The following is a 19,477-nucleotide window of genomic DNA, read 5'->3' as shown; positions in this document are numbered from 1 at the left end:
TTCTATCTAGGCAGTCTTTTTAAGCAGAACGCCACTCATGTTACATGCTAATCCTGCGTTTGATTTTTTTTAAATACAAAGAAAATCAGTAATGGTCCACTTCAAACTTCTTTACACTTCTAGTAGCAAGTAGCTTCATTCCTTATAAGAAGTACATACTTACATATATGTATAGTGTTAGTTGTATTAGTTTATTTGTAATACCATTAGCATGACTGAATCAGATCCCTCTAGTGGCTAAAGGCATAGTATAAAAGATTTTGCCTCTGATGAAACCATGCTACTTAAAATGTGTAATGGTGGTACTTTAAAATATGATACCACTGAAATAGTCAAATGCACTAATAATTCAAGCAATAGGAGAAATCGTTTTATTCATAAATTCAGAGTAATCTTTGCACCATGTATTCCTCTAACACAACATTATTGGCAGTAAGTCAAATATAGTAGCATAAAGTCTTCATGGGTATAATTTTAAATAAGCAAAATAGATCATATCTGCAACCAAAATAACTCCCTTTTTCATACCTTTCTTGTGAGTGACGTTTTGAGCCACCACTTCAGAGGAAGTCTGAGGAAGGGCCTGGTGGCTCAAAACGTCACTCAAAATAAAGATCTGCAAAACGGGAGTCATTTTGTTGTAGATTTTATTTATTTGTCTTACATGGCAAACATGTTTTTGATCCAGCATCCTAGGTATGCACTTTTAATCAAGTTATAACTGTAAGACCTGAAACCGTGTTTGTGTATTGAGGAGTAGAGGGAGAAATACTGTAAGACATTACTGGTCTTGGACAATCTTTACATCACAGACAATCTGCTCAACTAAGGTCACTAATGGTCTCCACTTTTGTTTGGCTTTTTGTTTGGCTCCGTCTCTCCTTTCGATTGGGTCCTTTAGGCTGCGACTTCTGTAACAGTGCCAGTGTGTCCCTCTTCTCAATTTTCCTCAGCTGCTTCTTCTTCATCCTTTTAATCTTCGTTGTATTCTGGATCTGAGATAAAAAATACATCATATAGTCAGAAGTATGACAAACACTGAATGAGTGAATGAGAAACCACAAAAAAAGACAGAAGATGACGTCCTCAGCATCAACACAGGTAGACAAGATGGCTAAGTCTAGGTTCAAACTTTTATGCACTTTTTTCTACACTGCTCTCAAAGTTCTCTGACAAGATCAGTACTGTAAATATTATGGGCTCGCTATTTTTGCATGCGACAATTGGACAACAAAGTATAATACTTGTGGTTAATTAAACTAATAGATTTAGTCGATTATAAAAAATCTACTAAATTTGTTGTGTTGTTTCGTTTATATACAAGAAATAAAATCAGTATTAGAATGGAGGGGGGAAGAGAGAGAGACCTTGACTACAGATATGGTCCAAAAATGCCAATATCGGTCTAATTCAAACTCGGGTCACGACTCACAAGAACCATGTGGTCAATGCATTGCGCCACCAGGCAGGCACCCCATTAGATTATGCTTTATAAGGGGCCCAGTAGCCATTATATCTTTTCATGGGTCCCAGATTTCCTAGCAATGGCCCTGGTGGTTTGTGACAGTGGCATCTGACTTCATGCTTTTCTGTGTATGTGTTTTATACAGAGGGTTGACGTACCACTTGCACAATCTCTGCTTTGCGCTCATTCTCAGCACGTCGTTTCAAGTTCTCCTCGCGCCTTTTCCTCTTGTCCTACAGTGGAAGGAAATACAGAATGAGCGAACACCACATGTGATTGCATGTTGAAGGGGTCAAAGCAATGTTCAGCATACAGCATAAATTCTGAACATCCTACCGTCTTCTCTTTGGCTTGGTCTTCTTTAAGCTGCAGAGCAAACTTTTTCACCAGGTCTCTATCTCGTTTTGCTGCCATCTTCTTTTCCCAAGAAGTACGCAATGGCTTATCTTGAACCATCGCAGAGAACCTGTTCAATTAAACAACATTTAATCAGGCCAAACAAACAGCACAGCTCTATGGTGGCATTTCTTTCAGTAGAGCACATGTGCTCCTGAAATGAAAACACAACAGCACCGGAGCTTAAGAAATAGAATTATCTTAAAATCTGTGGTCGCTTTCCCAGCTATAATCATAAAGTTAAACTGTGAAGGTCTTGTTAAAAAGTCCTAGACAGCTGATTAGACCGGGGCGACGCCATTTTGTGGCAACGTTACAAAAACTATACCATGTCACACATTGATTGAATACTTTAACAGTTTGCAAAAAAACAGGCAGGGTGGCACATATTTATACAAAAGAATGCTAAAAGGACAACCCACATAAGCCCTCAGGACTGGTTTCCATTAAGGTCCTGTGTATTAACACACAACACAAACACCACAGCTACAGTAACATAGTCTGTTACTCTGCAACCAAATGGACCCGCTCACCTTTGTTTATTGCGGTCCTTCCACACCCGTCCGGACTTGGGTTTCCCCAGCGGAATAACCGGGTTCTGGTGTTTCACCTCGGACTCTGAATGCTTCCTCTTCTTGGCAGTGGCTTTATCTGGACATGCAGGTGGCGTTTCCATCGGTGTAGAAGGAGACCGAACGGTTTCCATCGGTGTAGAGGGAGATCGAACTGTTTCCATCGGTGTAGAAGGAGATTCAACCGTTTCCATCGGCGTAGGAGATCGATCAGTCTCTCTGTTGTTTCCGTTAGGTTCGTCTGTACCTGCAGCTAGGGCTGTTAACGATTACAAATTGAAGTTGACGATTAATTGTCACACAAATAATTGCGATTAACGTGTTTTTTGGCATTGAACATTATGAATAAAAACGTAATTTCAGTTGGCCTTTTAGGCTTTGAAATCAAAAGTTACACAGGGAAGAGAATGACAAATAACTTGAATATACAATGAAATTAGACATATTTCATAATTTTATACTTTGAAAAAATAAATTAAAAAAATAACAGAAATAGCCTATCTACAAGCTAAGCTTGTTGATCTGCTATTTCTGCATTTTTTGGAAAATGTAATAACATTTTGCTACATGGAAACGATTATGCAAAATAATTGCGATTATCTCAAAGGATACAGGATAGGTGGGCACTAGGAACATCTGGGCACCTAGATGCAAAATTGCCTATTTTGTAGAAAATGGTCGTAAAGTATACATGCTGTGATGTGAACAATGAACATGCATGGTACATCATTATCAGACTTAATTGTATCCTTCAACTTCTTGTTTATGCCCCAAAATGACAGGATAGTGGTTTTGTAGCCATTTGCAGCAATTCTAGAAATATTAGACCTTATTTGTCGAATGTTTACGCTTGTTCTTCTAACATGTATAGTTAAAACATTTTTCAAATATTAAAAAAACAAAAACATTTGGGACAAAATAACCAATTTTACATTGGAGGTGCCCAGATGTCCACATAGTGCCCACCTATCCTGTTACCATCTCGGATAATTGCTATTATATAATGGTGACTATAGTGACAGTCCTACCTGCAGCAGGTTCTGGACATAACGGTACCTCCGTTAACTCGGACTCTGTGCTTGGTGCTACCGACTTGGTCTCCGGCGTGGACTCGTTGTTTTCCACCGCCTGTATCACCACGCACTTATCTTCCTCTAGGTCTATCACTGTGCTTTCCTCCGGCTCCGGTAACTCCTTGACCGTAGACCTCCTGGCAGCACGCCGGGCGGGGGTCTTCGCGGGGGTGTGGGAGCCCAGGAGAGCAGAGGGGGTCCGGACCACCCGTCCGCTGCGGGTCCGTGTGACGACCGGCGGAGGAGAGTCGGGCTCTATGATAATAATGTCGGCCTCCTGTTCTTGTGCCGCCGCTTCGGACGCAGTGTTTTCATTCAGCAAAGCTTCTTCTTCGGCCGACATGCTGTCTAATTCAAATAGACAGTGTCTAATATATAGACAGTGTATTCAAATAGTGTTGTAGACGGTTAAACCACGCGGAATGACAGATAAATATTAAGACGAACAAACTTAACATATAACCATTACTCTCCACAAGCCTCACACTACATACACGTGTGTACTGTGGCGACTGTGCGGGGTCAAGTGTGACGTGTGTAGCAGTGTTGCCATGTACGTTTTTATAAGCTACTTTGGCCTTGTTTTTAGTGGTTGCGTTTTTTGGGGTCTCATTTCTAAAGTGTAGTCTCTTATTTGGGCTTGTTTCCTAAATGTTGTCTAAACCAGTGGTTCTCAAATATTTTCATGTCAAGGATCCCCAAATTAACATGCATTTGTCAGCGGACTGAAAATATGTTGTGCCAGGGACCCGTGTACCACATTAATGTGTTGTTGAAATAGTCCACATTTTGTCAAATTTTAAATATATATAAAATATAAAATAGCAGATGTACAAGCTCACAAGGCGTTGCACCGCGACGCGCTGTGAGCTCGTAGTATCGGCTATTTTCAAATAGCCAATGAATGTCATATGTTGCTTATTTCTCTCGCAACATCTGGCAACACTGGTGTGTAGCTGTAATCATTGTTTAACATCCGGGTCAACCCCTCTATGTTTTTCTTGTTTATTTCTCCTTTGAAAACTTAAAAGTTCTGTTCACGTTTGTTGTATCCATTTAACCTATATCAATATTACCACCATTACTTACACGTGTTTGACATTTATTTCATCATGTTAAAATAATGAAAATAAAAATAATTAATTCCGTTACCTTGGCTACGTAGTGTTTCAGGAAGTGTCTCTTTACAACAGCATCATGGCTGTGCAGTGCTGGACTGATCTTCTAACATCATCAAAGAAAACAACTTTGGTACAAGATGGTGAGTCACTGAGTGTAACAAACCTATCTACTTATTTACGTAGACATAATTGCCTTTGAGAGCTAATATTCGCTGGTTGGGGCTATCAACTACTGACTATACAGTTAGCCCCAGCTGTGACCTCACCCATACTGAGCTACTCCAATAGATTAATTAACTGATGAGGCTAAGCCAAAGTATGGTCCTAAAACTTAATGAGATCATCTCCTCCAGGTGTTTGCAAGAGAACTGTGTGTGTGTGTGTGTGTGTGTGTGTGTGTGTGTGTGTGTGTGTGTGTGTGTGTGTGTGTGTGTGTGTGTGTGTGTGTGTAAATAAATACAAATATATATACATATATATATATATTTGGCATATTGGTGTAGCATATAAATATGGCTACACCACTATTGTTGGAGTTGAAGGCCTACTAGATCAAGCTGTCTCATGCTATGGAAACAGGAGATATTAATTGGCCACATTGTTTGTTTGATTGATTGATTGATTGATTGATTGATTGATTGATTGATTGAATACTCTATTTACAAATTTTCTAACAGTATGGCAGTACATTCAAAACATCTATGCTAAAAGCATAAGACAATTATTATTGTTTCCACTCTGGTCCATTGTACTCAATTCATCATCAACAAGACATACAATACATGCACTATGTTTAACATGGCTTGGCTAATTATGTACTAATATGCCAAATTATTAAATCTAAGCTCTGTAGTTGCGATGTCATTTTTATTCCTGTACTCTTTGTTGCTTTAAAATAAACACATTCATGCGTTTATTTGTCATGGCTTGATGGTTCATCTATAATCATGTGTAACCGTCTTTCTCATCTGTTTCTCAAGGGAAAAGGAAGGTCCACTATCTCTTTACAGATGGGAAAGAAATGGCAGAGGAGTATGACCTACAAACAGATGAGCTCATTGGTAAGCTGGAGTGGAGGATTATGTCTTTGTTTATGGGTTTGTGTCTGTTACTGAAAACCCTAAACTAAAACGTAGGTGCCAGACAAAGTTCATACATGAAACAAGAACAGAGTCCACACACTCTTTAGCTCTCATTATTCAGACTGCTCTGATGAAGAGCATGTAGGTCAAAATGTCATATGCTTTGTGGTGAGATAAAACATATCGGTGTGTAGACTGTTCTTGTATCTGTACTTGCCTTCTGTACAATTCTCTACATTTTAATCCACAGAATGAGTAAATATCGTTTGATTTACTATGCATTATGCACTTTATACTACTATGGTTCATATTGCAGTGTTTGAACGGCGTTGGGTTTTGGATAAATTAAGAAGATAAGCTCTGTTGCGAGCAAAGGCTTATGATATTGGGTTATGCCTTGATGAAGATCTCCGGGTCAAAACCTTGGCCTAAGAAAACAATATTTTTGCGAGGAGAGGAGACTATGGCCCTCATCGGGATTTATCATTCTATCATCACTTTGACTTGGGCGTACGGTGCGCTCAAATTTCACGTCTGCTCTCAGCTCGTGTATGCAAATGTTTTACATCTCAGACTTGCGGTGCAGCATAGTCTTGACTATCTGACAGGCTTCTGAACACATGTATCCACTCCAAAAATGTATAGCTAATGTATAGCAATCATGACGATGTGATTGGTATCATTCAACAACGTAGGCATATGGGAAAAAGTATTCCGCTTCTTTGAGAAAAACCTGCGGGGTGAGGCTCCGTCACATTTATCAACAGCCGACCATTCTTACGCTGTGATTGACAGGGTACATACACCTTATTGATAAATCACACGTGAGCCTCGACGTAAGATGATTCCTGGGCTCCATTGATAAATGAGGGCCAATGAGTGTGTGGCTCATTCCATTCTTTTAGTTATGATGATATTCATAGGTCTTATTCAGTAAGATAATCTCCACAAATCAAAAAATCAAACACACTGTTATTTGAAATATCTGAACCACACATGCAATTAATAGGCCTTAGTAAAATAAAAGCACAATACGGCATCAAAATTCAGGGTTGAGGTATTGATGGTTGTAATTTATGTTGTAGAAAAAACATGACACTGTAAGTACACTTGTGTACAGTGGATTTACAGCAAAAGTTGAATTTTATTTAATATATTATGTTCATATACCTCATGTTTCACACTTTTTCAGTGAGAAAGTGGAAGTCTAAAAACTCACTGGGAGCTCAGGGCCAATGGCAGACAGAGGTCGGAGAGCCTCACACGGCCACTGTTGCCGCTTTGGAATCTGAAGGGATCAAGGAGAACTGTGCTAATGTATGTTTTGTAGTACCATTTCTTATTTTATTTCTTTGGATCAAAAAATATATATAATTTTTGACTTTTAGCTCAATTTTATTTTTCTGGAGATAGAGGTTGATCATGTGTCTACTGAATATGCTATATTTGCCTCACATCTAGCCTACATTCTCGCGTAAAGACACAAATACGAGTTTTCAGTGGAGAATCCGGAATCTTCCCTATCCTAAAGAAGTCTTCGATGTTTCTGTGGAGCCTGCTGAAAGATGCTGCATCATAAAGACCTCAAACAAAAAGTATGTTGATTGTGCCTGTTGACGGATCTGGTTTAAGGCCTCTCTTTTATACTCTCATCTATCTATCTACCTGGATTTAATCTTGCCAGTGTCATCCTCTGTACTTCCAATACACCATCTTGCAGTTTTTACTTTTACTTCCTATTCTTAGTTTTATACTTACATTTGAACTTGTATATACCTTACTCTTATATTTAATTAAAGAATGTCCCTTGTTTTTGTTTTTTGCTGCTTCTTTTTACAATAAAGCAATGCAAGTAAAATTCCTTTATGTGAATATAGTAATAATATAGTATATAGAATATAGTAAAGTAATAGTGAACTAATTCTTCTAATTAACTTCAAACTTCTAATTCTCCATTGAATGGAAAACATGCATGGAAAATTTTCTCTTTCCTTTTTTTTTACCAAGTTGCTATGAAAATGTAAGGCGCTTGCAGTATTTGTGTCTCTCCTATAGATGGCACTGTTGGCAATACATTGATTTTTTTTTATCTTGAAGGAATCATCACATCCTCTCTGTGTCTTTCCAGGTATTATAAGAAGTTCAGTATTCCTGACCTAGACCGAAGCCAGCTGCCACTGGACTGTTCTGCCCTCAGCTTCACTCATGCTAATAACACACTAATCATCAGCGTAAGTCCTGGCCAACTAGACTCAATTAACAGAAAAGATAAGATAAAGATAAGATAAGTTAAACTTGATAGATGCTGTAGTTGACAGGGTACAGATAACACATTAATTGATGGGAGCAAATTGCATGAGTGATTCAATATTAAATTAAATATAGCAACATTTTGAAAAAGAAAGCTTGCACACAGGGTGGCAAGGCTAAAATGCCAGAAGTTGAAAACTCCACAATGTCCTGCCCTGTCATAGTCCTCGAGCATTGCAGTCAAAGTTTTACTCTGGAGTGTCATCTACGGTAAGTTAATACCGATGAAGTGATGAAGGCTGATGTTTATGCACATAAAAAAGCCATGGGACAAAACAGATGAAGAATATTACTAATTTGACTAATTTTCACAGATCAGACTGTGTTGTTCATGAAATATCTGGTGTTAAAATGTATATCTTGGGATGTCCTGGTTGTGCAACCATTTGGAACACAGACCTACATCACAGGTTTGAATCCTGTTCCCTCACCGGTCCGAATTTGAGCTATGACCTGTGTTGCATATCTCTTATCGCGCCCTCTCTTTCTTGTCTCACTCTACTCCACACCGCTGTACCGTCGCAAAAACAGTCGATCTTCAAAGCACAATGACACGAGGGTCATCTCCCATTCTGCGAATATCACTGTCTGTGTCAGGTCCCAGGCATCTGAACAAATGCAGGGAATATGAAATAACAAAGGTGTATCATTAAACACATTCAGATTGCATTATGAATAATGTGCTGTCTGAAATTCTCGAATACAAGGAGACCTTTTGAACTATATAAGCTAGACAGCTGGAATAATGGCAAATATATCAGGTATCTGGCAGATAAGATTGACGTTTTGTAGTGTTGGGCTATCATAATTGGTCTCTGTGTGATATTTGATTTCTTATTTCAGTGTGTGTTAATACAGTAAGGGATGTGCATCAGGGAGAGAGAGACTGGCTGTAGAAGTCATTACCTTTTCATTTCACTCTCTCTATTTCTTTCTCTTTTTCTCTCAGTACAAGAAACCCAAGGAGATCTTAACCCTTGAGCATGAGCTACTGAAGGAGCTAAAGAAACTGAAAGGGAACAGTGATGGCGATGTCGACTGCAAAACTCAGTGAATAAGTCCTGAAGTTCTTCTATTCTGCCCTACAAATTGCAAATATCAGCTACTGTGTTTTAAAATGTTTAGGGTTCTCACTTGGCTTTATATTTTATATCAACAAAGGTGATTCACTCATAAATGATTCTAAAATATATACTACCCACTACCAGATTGATGGTGCATTTTTGCAGGATATGAGAGAAAACCAGAAGTTATTTTGTTTTAGTTTTTTCCCCCTGTTTAATTACTCATACAGTTGCTGCTCTTTGATTTGTAGATCAGTGTGGGTAGGGGGGAATGACACATGGTGCATTCAAAGCAGAGCTATAAAACACAGTTTGAGGTCTGATCTGTTTATATCTTTATGTTCTTTCTCTGTTCATTTTATGGTATCTCTTGATTGAGAAGTCCTTCCACTCAGTGCCTGTCCCACCACATGTAATGACTCTTGTTGTGTTTTACTAATGAGGTTGTTTACTGAGTTGATGAATTGGAGCAAGAGCACTGTAATTTGTTCTGACTGTGAATTTTTAAAATGTTAATTGTCAGAAAAAACAAAATGCATTCATTCCGTACTTTGAATTGCCAATGCCATATTTGGCCATGTTATTTGTATTTAACTGTAAAAGTATTCACAATAAAAGGGGATTCATTCTAAATTCTAATTAATCTCTCATTGCACTTTACCCTCCATCCTGTGAAGGGGAGTCATATAATACCCCCCACCCGACCTTCCAACCCCTTTTCCTCCTTGATGTCCTTGTAAAACACTCAAAACACACAATGCCTCGTCCCCACTTGCTACGGGGTCACCGTTACAGGCATATCCCATTTGTGTTAACTGAATACCCTTATGTTTCTCACATGTAGCAGGGCCACCCTGAAAGCCATGACTGAAAACATTGGTCAATTTAGCTACACAGTAAAGTCCTCAGTGTTCATTTCTACGGGTCCATTTGGTTGCACTTGTCCACTCTTGGAGTTAACCACACATTTCAAAAATAGAAAAGAATAGCCGATCTACAACGTGTCACATCGCAACATGCAATGAGCCTAAGCCTTATAGATCTGTCATTTGCACAATTTCTGAAAATGACAGCCCAAAATGGGGACACACCAGGTTGAAAGTGGTTAAATTAGCACTCAGGGTTTCACTGTGTAGCTTCTCTAGTGATCCACAGTGTTTGCACTGTTACAGTAAAAGACTACTGCCTTGAGAACTCCACCGAACACAACCCGGGTTAGATTCAGCAGATAGAGGTGTAACTGTTTCATGACTTCATTTTGAATGGACTTCATGCAGAACAGGAAAATCACATGTTTGTCAGTGACAAAAGCCCAGAATATCAAATCAGGATTTCTCAAGTCAACTCTTTAGTGAGGTTTGTCAACATAAAAAGACATAATAGAAATGGCAATGTATCGATTCATCTAATACAATGGGGTATTTATCTACTTAACCAAGGTCAGTTTTTTAAAGGTTCCCATCAGACATACTTAGATGGAGGATAAAAAAGGGAACAATGCTGTTTTAAGGAAACAATGACATTTAAATTTAGATTGTTCCAACCTTGTGATTCCTTGCATTTTTTTTTTTTTCATTTTCTTTTTTTTCTTTTTGCCACGGAGCCAAACCCAGACAGCAAGTGCAAAAGGCAAAGACAAAACCACAGGTCACTCTGACTATTGTGCTCTGTGCACTTCCAGATGGAAAGAACAGCACTATAGTAAAACATTTTCAAATTGGTCAGTCTCATTTTCTATTTTGTTTTCCAAGTTCATGTGATGGGTTTCCATTGTTTCTAATTTTCTTCTTTTTTTTATCGATCAATCTATTATTTTTTTTTTGGATCAATTTCAGTTGAATAAAAAAACACATTATACACAATAAGATATACTGCTGTGCTGAAACTCAACAGTATTCATTTTTAGGGTATGCTTTAGTTTAATTTGTCTCAGTAGTTTGTTTTAGTTTGCTACTCAACAATGTTCAAAGCATTGGGTACATGTCAAAACACATTTCTCACAGATGCAGAGCACTCCAACGGCAGCAAACAACAACTAACAAATTGGACATCCAGTTCATGCATTGTTGCAGTGGCCCAGTCTCTGTTCAGGGTCTTCTTCCTCCCCTGTCGTTTGGCCTCTGATGGTCATGCTCAACTGCTTCTGGGAAGAGAGAGAGTTTCTTTTCTGCCTCCCTTTTATTCCCGAATGCCTCTTCCCAGCCGTTCCCCCCTCTCTTTCAGTCGATGCCACATTTTGCCACACAGACCCCGGTTTGCTTTTTCTGCACACAACCCCCCCCCCCCACCCCCCAACTCAACTCCCTCAACCCCTCTCTCTCCTCCTCATACCCGTGCTCCCTCGCCCATCCTTCACCCCAACCTCCACCCCCAGTCCCTCTACCCCTCCCTGTGTGACTGCCTTCTTTTTGATAGCTGACCCCTCCTTGTGTTATTATTCGAACCCACTATTGTATAACATGCCCTTTTATATGAGGTCTCACAAAGGCCCCATTTGATCAGAGGGTTACGGTGTGCGATCGTGAGAAATGCAACTACATGGTGGTAACCTTTGTTTGGGCCAAAATGGTGGGCTGACCTCACCGCTTTTAATACATAGCCCAGGCCATTCAGGCCCAAGTCTCACTTGCTGAGCACATTGAATTCGGTAGCCTGTCACAGATATTGCCCCTCAGTTATCTGGGTCTCCAAGCTTCAAGGAGAAGACAGGGGAAAAACACACACACACACACACACACACACACACACACACACACACACACACACACACACACCAACATTGTACACTAGCTCTCACCATCTCCAGAACTAGCCAAACAAGAGAAAACCTCCAATTAACGTCTTGTTAATTCATTATTTAGTGGTTTTAATATACACTCTACAATAAATATATCCATCATTTAAAGTAATTTACAATTTTTACAGTAAAAATATATTCATATATGTAGAAAAGGCAACAAAAAAAAAGCACCAAATGGCCTCCTAAAGGTAGGAAATAGCTGTATAGTGTCTACTGAGACTCATTATTGTAGATGCTGGAAAGTATCCACAGATAGCTGCCATGTCTATGATTGTGTGCAACCATTTTCTGTCATAACATTCTTTATTGCCTGGTTGGCTAATCTCCAATCCCAAAGTGTCCATCCATCTAGGATTCATTTATTCATTCCAATCTCGTTGAGATCTTCAACACTTAAATCATTCCCTGATTTAAATGATTCCGTCTGACAGGAAAAATAGCTAGCATATTAGGATACTCAATGTTTAATATTGAAATATTAAACATTAATATAATCTAATATACTATATTGTATTATGTAATATAGCATATTAGATACTCAAATTTAGATACAATACAGTAACACAGTTTTACTGAGAAGAGTTTGTAAAATGGAGCACAAAGTGTAGAGGTGGGTGGTGTTCAACGGGATGGGGGAAAGTAGTTTAATTTCATTGGGAACATTCCCACATTCTCCCCTGTGGGGTCCTCCTCGTTGGCTGTTTTGCCCCCCCTTCCTCTGTTTCTCTTGAGAGATCTGGGTTCTCAGTGGCTTCCTGAGCGCTGGTGACTGGAATGCTTAGTCCTCCGACCAGTGTTTCTAAATGGATGGATAGGGACTGGAAGAGGAAGGACATCAAACGCCGGTCTCCTGTCGCTCAGCAGGTGTCCCCTGGGCAAGCGCTTCATAAAGTGGGCCTCTCTCTGGTGCTGCTTGGTCCTAGAGGCCTTGCGCGGACGGCCCTTGCGGGTGAAGGCCATGTACCAGCCCTCATACTTGGCGTTCTGCAGCGCTGTATAGTTGTTTTCCAGGACAATCTCTGTGAAGATGCAGTCTTTGCCCCGTCCTTTCCGCTGTGAGGAGCACAGAAGGACAGAGAAGCTAGCTGCCATTATAAGAATAAGATTAGAGTAAAACAAGTACTTTTTTGGGACACACTAACTCTCATTTAGAAGGCAAATGACAAATGGTGGAAATAGTCAATGATTTTGGAAGTATGCATTAGATTATGTGCAGGTGAACAAATTCTGGTGAAAATAAATCTGGCTAAATGTTCCTTTGAGTTCCCTGTTATTAAACCTTAAAAGAGCACAGTTCAGGATAATGCCATACTCAAATTTATTGTGGCTTCAATCAATTCACGATGAATAGTGAAGTGCTGCAGTTCAGAATTACCAACAGAAGAGAGGCACATTTTAAGGATATATCATTTAAATAATAATGGTCAAATGTGGCCCCACACTGTGGCCCCACACCCTCCACAGAAGAACTGCCTTGAACGATAAAATAGAAGACAGACTGCTATCATATAGTGGCATGATTACACATAGCCCCCAAACTCTTAACTACATGAACCCATGTTCGCCCCCTATTCTGGGGCGAACATTCAGCAAAAATATCAGATCTCAAACACACAACATTTGACATTGCAACACGTTATGGACTAGTTTTGGTGAAGAGCTTTGGTGTAGAGGGAAAGAATTAGGGGGCCCAGCCCCTGGGGGTGGGGGGGCTCCGGTCAATGAAGTATATAGGGTTAAGGTTGTTAACTCTATTACCTTGCCAATAAGCTTTCCCTTCTTGTTCATACATATATAGTATCCTGTCTTCACCCCTTTGATGCGAATACGGCTCCCAAAGGAGTCTGTCTCCACCTCCAGTTTGGCTGTGCAAAAATGAAGCATAGAACTAGTTAGATAACACAGGACCAGTGCACATCAAGATAACAAGATATTACAGTATGAGATAGATTACTTTTGTACCCTAGACTAGAATAGAAACTTTAGATTCAAATTTAGATTCAACTTCACAACTTCACATCACAAGTTTACAGCTGTAAAAGAGTGGGTGACATTCTTCAATGTACAAGGTCTCAAGGAAAGGATAAAGAACAGAGAACATAAGAAACATGGAAAACAAATTCAGATAACGAGAAGGCACAATGTCAAATATGAATAATATAGTGCAAGCAATATCAAATATGGTACATGGTTAATAAAATTAGGCAGAATATAGAATCACTGCTGTTCATGGTTAACATAATATATGGGTAACATAGCAATACAATGAAGCAGAAATGCTTTACTGTGCACGCCTACTGTATGGGAAAAGTCAAGACAATGGCAATTGTCTTGACTGTTGTGGCAGTATATGATTTGACACAATCACAAGGAGTAACAGAGCTTCCAGGACTGACACTTTACACTTCACAGATGTGAAGCACTGGGTAGCCTACATGTCAAAACAAATTTTGACATGCACTTTTTACTGCATGCTTGCTGAACTACTGCTTGTCATTTTAGCCATCTACATTCCCATGCAGAACTTTAGAAAAATCATATTTGCCACCCTATTCGGCCATCAAAAGCTACAAGGGTTGTGGTCTGTTAAATAACTGTTTAAGAGACCGTGTGGTTTTGTATGATGATATACAAATGTTATACTATGAAGAAAGAAGAAGAATATATGCAGGCTAAATGCATGAAGAGGTCAGTTGTTCAATGACTACCACTGTAACATCAAGCGAAGGGGAATTTGCACAGTGGCTATTGTCACTGAAAGGCTATAAATGCTTAGGGGATAAAGAAGCAGAGAGTGAGAATACTGCGGTCGGAGACACAGCCACAAGCACTGAGCAGTGGTCAGGTTTGGGCCTGCTACAAGTGTGACACCCACTCAGCAATGTTGTCTATGCTCGCTCAGTGTGTGTGTGTGTGTGTGTGTGTGTGTGTGTGTGTGTGTGTGTGTGTGTGCGTGCGTGCGTGCGTGCGTGCGTGTGTGTGTGTGTGTGTGTACGCATGCGTGCATGTGTGTGTGTGTGTGTGTGTGTGTGTGTGTGTGTGTGTGTGTGTGTGTGTGTGTGTGTGTGTGTGTGTGTGCGTGCGCGCGCGCATGCACGCACGTTTGTGTGTGTGTGTGTGTGTGTGTGTGTGTGTGTGTGTGTGTGTGTGTACATGCGCATGTGCATGCATGTGTCTAGGCAGCAGAGAGATAGACAAAAGAGCGCACAGGAGAGAAGACCAGAGGAAACAAGGGATAAAGTGAAGATGCTGACTTCACCTCTCCTTATAAATTGAGTCATACATTGAGTTGTAAAGCAATGAAAATTCCTCATAAAAGGACCCTCCAAAAATGCAGGCAGCAGGCATAGAGAAGTAGATGGATGGTGGTAACTGTGGTGGAAAGATGGCTAGACACACCAAAATACTTTGGTGACAGGAACTCGCTCCCTTTAAATTTAAGACACGTTTTCCTGAAAGAAGAATAATATATGTCCTTGCCTACTGCCTATATTCCATCTTATATAACAGGTGTCCATATGCTAAACACCACTGCACATTAAAGTAGCTACAAATGGAGCTTCATGGGGTCACAAAAATATTTAAAATTGCATTCTCTTGGATGAAATATTTTCCAAGAACAGTAGCCTATATAGCAACATAGGCTACCTACCGTTTTTTGGAAACATTTATTATTTACCAATTACCAACTATTTCTAATTTCCGTTTTTAAATGCCTGCATGAAGTGTCATTTATAATTTCCATTAGGCCTATAAATATTTGAAACTATAATTTCAAATCTTATAGGACCTGTCTAGGCCTACTTAACTGTAGACCACACTCAGCACAAATTTCATTGTTTGATCGATTTGTCCATTTAATTATCAGCTGCAATTAATTCAGAGAGTAGCCTAGTCTAAAAAGCATTGCTCGGCCCAAATGAAATAATTGGGCAAAACGTAGATCATATTGTTTAACTTGGTCCTATATACAGTATGCCTACAGCAACAATTGCAGATTAAAAGAACAGAAAGAGTGTAGGCTATACTGTAGTTAGGAACTTCAGACATGAAGCCACTCAGAGGTTGTTGAAGAGGCAAAAGTAGGATTACTTAAGATGGGTTTTCCAGATTTCTTTTTCTTTTTTCTTTATTTCTTTTTTCTTTTCTTCTCTTTTTTATTTTTTTTCTTGATGGACTGTATTTTGACAAAGCTTGATTCACCCCTTTAGCTTGCTGCTCAAAACCCATTGAAACCGGGCAAGCATCTGTGTAATTTTAGATTTTAGCACTGGCTATTCAAAAATAGCAGATCTACAAGCTCACAGCGCACACGCTGCAAGCTTGTAAATCTGCTATCTTTTAAAATGTTTTGGAAAAATCTTGAAAAAGTGTGAGAACTGGCTATACTAGGCTATTTAGAAGGCATTAGTAGAATTAGCCTCATGGTCTTAATGGTTTAAAGCAATGGTTCTCGAAATGGATTCCAGGGACCCTCTGGGCTGGGTGTCTAAATTGACCCTTACAAGTCTGTAACTCGGACAGTGTAGGCTATACAAATGGAACCAAATAGACCCTAACGGAGTCCACATGGTTCCATTTGTATACTGTCAGAGTTAAGGGGAGACCTTGACATTTTAAAGTTTAAGAACCATTGGTTTAAAGGAATGCATGTTCTGATGTGGTCAACTGAGTTATTTGTCAAGTCCAATTAGCTGTTGACGTCAGTATAGTTGTGCTCACTCTAACCTTTACAACCCGTTCTCACTCCCAAGGCGTCACATTTTGCCGCTCTGTCAGTCACTTTTGACACATCGGGACGCCATGGCGACGTCGCATGTTGAATGATTGATTGATTGATTGATTGATTGGTTGATTGAATTAGCAGTTTGCAAAAAAAAGCACATATACAGTTCAATACAAGGTCTGCTAAGAGGAGGTCGACCTTGACAAATCTATGCCTAAACTTTAACCCTATAATCCTAACCCTATAACCTCACAAAAATATGCCTAAACCTTACCGTGCATTGCCCCGTCGTCGCCGTTGGCATTGATCCTCTTGTTGCCCAGAACCTGCACGTGTTTCCCGCTGGTTCGGCTGTACAGCTGGTAGGTTCTGGTCAACCTGCGGCTCATCCTGTCCGACAGCCGGCTCTGTTCGGTTACATGTTGCTTAAAATTAGGGGGGGATGATGACTGCACAGTGTTCTGTTCAGACAAGAGAAAATAACACGCCTATGTTAAAATGACAAAACCCCCGTTAAACGCATGTCCTTTCAAATTGACTTTTATGTTCATATAACAGGCGAATAGACACATGTTATCTCTGAGGTCAGCCAAATGAGGCCACGCTGGTGACGCAGGTTACTTAGCCAGTGGTTCCCAAACTTTTTAGCTCAAGACCCAAAATAAATATTAAACGTTTCCCCGGGACCCAAACTAGTGAAAACAGAAGATAAAGCTCACAACACAACACTTCGTGCTGCCTTGTGAGATTGTAGAGCGGCTATTTTCGGTATTTCGTGGAATTTATTTTATTTATTTACTTTTATATTTATTCATGAAATTCTTTGGAAAAATCATTGATTTATTGTTTTATTCATGATTTTTTTAAAACATTTTTAGCATATTTTTTTGTTTGACATATTGTTTTGACATTTCCTTGTGACCCATAAAAATGTGTCCTCGGCCCACAAATGGGTCCCGGCCCACTATTTGGGAAACAGTGGTTTAGGCCCACATAGAGTTATTTATTTATTGTATTATCTATTTTCCAGATTTGTATTATTTGTTTATTAAGGCTGTATCATTGTTATCGGACGAGGTTTAATGTAAGGCTATAGGGGACAGCCATGTTGTGAGAGATGCTGGGAGGATGACACCCCTCTGATCTGGTTGTTTTTACCACCTTGTCTCCCTGGACTACATCCCTTTACGGCTCTCTTTCTTTTTTTCTTCCATCCAGCCATACGCCATCCATCCACATATGTTTTAACAATTACCTTTTAGCCGGGGCTTTACCTCTTTTCAAGATGTTTGAATTGTTGCCAATTGCCATTGCCTTGCATAGAAAGTGTGTGTGTGTGTGTGTGTGTGTGTGTGTGTGTGTGTTTTTGTTAAAGCTACATTATTGCACCCTATTGCAGATGTACAAACGGATTAAGTCATTTGATTACCTGTTAAGTGTTATTTAGTTAATGAAGGGACTTAATTTTTGAAGGAGTAAATGAAACGCTTTTAAATGCAGCATTTATTGCTTTGTAAAAAAAAAAAAAAAAAAAGAAACATGTGCGTTACCTGTGCGTAAAAGCAAAGCGTCATGAATTGAAGTAACCTGAAAGAAGAAGAAAATAAATGAGAAAACGTATTTATGTAATCTATCATTTACAATCAGTGGTCTTCAACAGGGCGTCCGGGACCCCTAGGGGGTCCTCAGAGTTACTACAAGGGGGGCCGCCAAATCTTTGCGTGATAGGATGTTTCTTTTTGCATTAACCACTTAAACCAGCATCCCTATTCTGAGGAGAACTTTAGCCAATAATAGCAGATCTACAAGCTCACAACCCTCACGCTGCCAGGCGTTGTGAGCTTGTAGATCTGCTATGTTTGGCATTGACGTTCCAACACTGTTCATGTCAAACAAATCTATGAAGATATCTATGAAATCTATTAAGAAGTTTAATCTGCAACATCATTTTATACAATATTGTGGCGGGGGTCCCTGCTTCTTCTCTCTCTCAGCTAAGGGGTCCTTGGCCTGAAAAACGTTGAAGACCCCTGATTTATATTGACGGGCAACGATCCACCACCCGAGCTCTCCTTTATTTACAGATAGCCTAATCTGGATGTTCTTATCATATTCTTATTGGTATATTATATAGCTCTCCTTTACTTACAGATAGCCTAATCTGGATGTTCTTATCCTCATCGTGAAATAAGTCAAATATCGCGTCATGAATACTCCACTGATTCAGTGCTGGAGACTCTTGGAAATAAATAGAAGTCCTGATGATCCCGATGCAGGGAATTCAACTCAGTTTATATATGTCCTCCTATCAATCACAGATCGAACCCAATTAATTGAGAGGTCCCAGGCTGCCTCTTCCTGCCAGTAGGACTCATTGATCAGCAATTTTTTTTACAAAACAAGTCCGGAAGGTTTTAAAGGTTTTAAATCGGAGTTAATCCCGCAAAAAATGAAAATCCGATCAGAGAGAAGAAGGACGCGCCGTCATCCAGCGACGCTGTTCTTGTTCCACAACCTCCATCAAATCCCTCTCTTGTCAATCATCATCCTCATGGAAACCTTGGGTCTTGATTAACGTCGGCTGATATCAAATACATCCACTTTGTGTCACGGTCACAGTGGCGAGCGGTGGATGGAAGGCTTTTTACGCATGGATCTAAAAACGCATCAGCGTTTTACATTTGTCAGATATGTAAAAAAAAAAATGAATGAATGAACACGAAACGTATCAAATAGTTTTTGAATGAATTTAAAGACAGGCCGGCACGACTTTATTTGTTTTCTGGGAAATTGACCAGAATAATTGGTCTATGGCTGCGTAACGCTGAAGAAGTGCCAGAATAGCGGGACTCCTACATCACCCTTCTC

At 39.7% G+C, this 19,477-nt stretch overlaps 3 protein-coding genes across 4 annotated transcripts; 1 reads left to right on the top strand and 2 right to left on the bottom strand.

The window, feature by feature from the left end:
- Positions 1-348: 348 nt before the first annotated feature.
- On the bottom strand, positions 349-4,019 carry ccdc86 (coiled-coil domain containing 86). Of its 2 annotated transcripts, none has more exons than XM_084074611.1 (5): positions 3,462-4,019; positions 2,395-2,692; positions 1,802-1,931; positions 1,624-1,698; positions 349-995 (listed from the first exon to the last, which is right to left on the bottom strand). In XM_084074611.1, exons 1-5 carry the CDS (start codon positions 3,847-3,849, stop codon positions 822-824), a joined length of 1,065 nt encoding a protein of 354 aa, XP_083930737.1. In that variant the 5' UTR covers positions 3,850-4,019; the 3' UTR covers positions 349-821. The 2 variants fall into 2 exon arrangements, with proteins under 2 accessions (XP_083930737.1, XP_083930738.1); XM_084074612.1 differs by having other exon boundaries at positions 2,395-2,686.
- Positions 4,020-4,537: 518 nt separating this feature from the next.
- dpcd (deleted in primary ciliary dyskinesia homolog (mouse)) lies at positions 4,538-9,704 on the top strand. The gene is made up of 6 exons (XM_084080026.1): positions 4,538-4,767; positions 5,608-5,688; positions 6,902-7,026; positions 7,171-7,304; positions 7,838-7,940; positions 8,969-9,704. The coding sequence occupies exons 1-6, from the start codon at positions 4,704-4,706 to the stop codon at positions 9,071-9,073; spliced, it is 612 nt and encodes a 203-aa protein (XP_083936152.1). The 5' UTR covers positions 4,538-4,703; the 3' UTR covers positions 9,074-9,704.
- A 2,923-nt stretch (positions 9,705-12,627) lies between these two features.
- fgf8b (fibroblast growth factor 8b) lies at positions 12,628-18,817 on the bottom strand (the record flags this gene model as incomplete). Its single annotated transcript, XM_084071248.1, has 5 exons — positions 12,628-12,936; positions 13,642-13,748; positions 16,884-17,070; positions 18,160-18,196; positions 18,759-18,817. The coding sequence occupies 5 exons, from the start codon at positions 18,815-18,817 to the stop codon at positions 12,628-12,630; spliced, it is 699 nt and encodes a 232-aa protein (XP_083927374.1).
- Between the last annotated feature and the right edge of the window lie 660 nt (positions 18,818-19,477).

Source organism: Gymnoscopelus microlampas (genome assembly GCF_963454915.1).
Source record: "Gymnoscopelus microlampas genome assembly, chromosome: 2".
Taxonomy (NCBI): Eukaryota; Metazoa; Chordata; class Actinopteri; order Myctophiformes; family Myctophidae; genus Gymnoscopelus; species Gymnoscopelus microlampas.
Note: the sequence above shows the minus strand (reverse complement) of the source record. Positions and strands in the feature narration are given on the sequence as shown.

Coding starts and splice junctions, on each gene's coding strand:
- ccdc86 (XM_084074611.1), bottom strand. CDS start 3,849: ATGTCGGCCGAAGAAGAAGCTTTGCTGAATGAAAACACTGCGTCCGAA. Junction 2,693..3,461: donor ATGTCCAGAACCTGCTGCAG/GTAGGACTGTCA, acceptor AATCGTTAACAG/CCCTAGCTGCAGGTACAGAC. Junction 1,699..1,801: donor ACCAAGCCAAAGAGAAGACG/GTAGGATGTTCA, acceptor CTTCCACTGTAG/GACAAGAGGAAAAGGCGCGA.
- dpcd (XM_084080026.1), top strand. CDS start 4,704: ATGGCTGTGCAGTGCTGGACTGATCTTCTAACATCATCAAAGAAAACA. Junction 7,027..7,170: donor TCAAGGAGAACTGTGCTAAT/GTATGTTTTGTA, acceptor CCTCACATCTAG/CCTACATTCTCGCGTAAAGA. Junction 7,941..8,968: donor ATAACACACTAATCATCAGC/GTAAGTCCTGGC, acceptor TTTTTCTCTCAG/TACAAGAAACCCAAGGAGAT.